The sequence below is a fragment of the Limulus polyphemus genome, unplaced genomic scaffold (genome assembly GCF_000517525.1).
Source record: "Limulus polyphemus unplaced genomic scaffold, Limulus_polyphemus-2.1.2 Scaffold11200, whole genome shotgun sequence".
In the NCBI taxonomy this organism is placed as follows: Eukaryota; Metazoa; Arthropoda; class Merostomata; order Xiphosura; family Limulidae; genus Limulus; species Limulus polyphemus.
The window spans coordinates 5916-8598 of NW_013676810.1; the positions used below are offsets into that span (position 1 = coordinate 5916).

Genomic DNA, 2683 nt, shown 5'->3' on the forward strand with positions numbered 1-2683 from the left:
GGTGCTGCTAAACACCATCCGTACAAGGAGATTCAGTGGTTTATCAATGGCCCTTACAGACTCTAGCGTACAAGGAGATTCAGTGGTTTATCAATGGCCCTTACAGACTCTAGTGTACAAGGAGATTCAGTGGTTTATCGATGGCCCTTACAGCCTCTGGAGTACAGGGAGATCAAGTGGCTTTATCAATGGCCCATATAGCCACAGGAAACCTACATACATACACAACAATCACAATTAATAAATATTGTTACTTGACAAGTATAGCTTTATTAATTAAATCAGAAAAGTATTGTCTAATGTGGTATTAAGTAGAAATGTGTTGTGATTTTTTAATAGTACAATAATGTGTTATTTATTTGGAAGCTAGAATTTTATGTTTTTTTCCTTTTTTCTGGAAACTGAAAGAAAAAGCTGGGAATGCTATGACTGTAAATGTTTTAAGTTAGTGTCATGGCTACATAGTGTTCAGTGAATATTCTAAGTTAGTGTTGTGGATACATAGTGTTCAGTGAATGTTCTGAGTCAGTGGCGTGGATACATAGTGTTCAGTGAATGTTCTGAGTCAGTGGCGTGGCTACATAGTGTTCAGTGAATGTTCTTAGTCAGTGTCGTGGCTACGTAGTGTTCAGTGAATGTACTGAGTCAGTGTTGTGGCTACATAGTGTTCAGTGAATGTTCTTAGTCAGTGTCGTGGCTACATAGTGTTCAGTGAATGTTCTTAGTCAGTGTCGTGGCTACATAGTGTTCAGTGAATGTTCTTAGTCAGTGTCGTGGCTACATAGTGTTCAGTGAATGTTCTTAGTCAGTGTCGTGGCTACATAGTGTTCAGTGAATGTTCTTAGTCAGTGTCGTGGCTACGTAGTGTTCAGTGAATGTTCTGAGTCAGTGTCATGTCAATATAGTATTTTTTTAACATTATCTTTAGTTTTTCCAGATAAACATCCAAAATATGAAACGAAGGTTGTTGTTTTTTGGAACACTAGGCTGAATGCATTGTAGCTATTACCATACTTAATAATAAATACTGTTTGGATCTGTACTTAGATGAACAGGTTATCCAACCACCACCTGCTATCGAAGAACTACTGGTATCTGAACGAGAATTACAACGACAGCAACGCTTACAACTGCAGTCAGACTTGCTGCTTAAAAATCAAGGATCTGAAGAGACTGAAAGCTTGTTAAGTATACAGAGATCAAAGAGCCAAACAGAACTTGATACTAGAAACTTGCCACAGCATCAAAGACAGTATAGTTACCCTGACGATCAAAGTTTGGAAGAAGATGAGGAAATTGCACGAAAAGAAAGAGAAATTATTGAAAATCTAGAACGAGAAGAGAGGAATCAACAAGAAATAGACAGAGGTAAAATTTGGTTCATATATTTGTTATACGTGCAGTTGCAAATTCGTTGTCAATTTTAAGCCTAAAACTCCCACGTGTTGTCCTATAAAATATGTTATATAAAATATGTTTTCTACACAAATTTGAGTTGAGCATTTATCAGTCTTAATAGCTTTCTGTCTCTCATCGTGCTATACAAGAATAACTACTTGTGGGTAATTTTGGTCTTTACTAATTTTTCGATGAATGAATAATAACACTTGTTTGATGTTACTTGTTTTTGTTATTTTCTAATTATCAGATGAGCAAGAGCTGAGTATTGCTGACCAACCAATTTGTGTAATGGAAGAAGATGAGAGAATTCGAAGACTTCAGGAAGAAAGGAGAAGAATGTCAGAAGAACGAACGAGGAGGGAGGAGCAGCGGATAAGATTGGAAGAAGAGAGTCAGTTCTCTGACAAAAAAGAGTGTTCTCGACAGGTATGATAACTTGTGATTATCTGTACTTGTCATGTTTTGAAATCACCTTTATGTTGTAATTATATACTTATTTGTTTAGTAACATGCTGTGTAGACAAAACAAAAATTAAACATTTTGTAAACTTATTTCAGTTTTTATTTCCACTAAAACGCTTACAGGGTCAACTAAAGTAATAGTAAGGAGTATCGGCTTAGCAACTTGGCCTTTAAACAGTCCTTGGTGAATTAAAAGTTTTGATTCTGTAATAGGAAACATGACATTGTGAACTTTGAGTTGTAAATAACAAGTATAGTGGCACCATGCAGCAATATTACAGAAGGTGTTTATTAGCCCCAGGATTGTTACTGTAAGTAACACATACAGAAGGTGTTTATTAACACCAGGATTGTTACTGTAAGTAACACATACAGATGGTGTTTAGCAACACCAGGATTGTTATGATAAGTAACACGTACATCGATGGCCCTTACAGACTCTAGAGATCCAGTGGTTTATCGATGGCCCTTACAGACTCTAGTATACGGGGAGATCCAGTGGTTTACCCTGTACACTTGCAGATACCCTTTTCTTTCTATAAGGAATATGTTAACCTTAAATATTTAAAAATTTATCTTTAAAACTTTGCCACATGTGATCAGTGTCTCCAAATAACTCAGCTGCCCAATTTACAACAGGTAATTCTGTCACATCCCTTCAAAATTTGCCTTTTTGAAATTTGTAACCAAAATATCATTATTCCTTACCTCCATATTCAGCAAAACATCGGACCTAATAGACCAATGACCACTTGCACCCAGATGATCCCCAATTTCCACCCTCTCAATCATTTCTATATTAGAAGTTAACAATAAACCT

The 2683-nt window shown here is 36.2% G+C and overlaps 1 protein-coding gene across 1 annotated transcript in view; it reads left to right on the forward strand.

The window, feature by feature from the left end:
- The window catches only part of LOC106476679 (uncharacterized protein KIAA1211 homolog), a gene marked incomplete at both ends in the record, with an annotated part of 12555 nt that overhangs the window by 3986 nt on the left and 5886 nt on the right, over positions 1-2683 (forward strand). Inside the window, 2 exons of the mRNA XM_013937314.1 lie at positions 1048-1368; positions 1649-1827. Of these exons, the coding sequence (XP_013792768.1) occupies positions 1048-1368; positions 1649-1827 (500 nt within the window). The remainder of the gene's footprint in view (positions 1-1047; positions 1369-1648; positions 1828-2683) is intronic.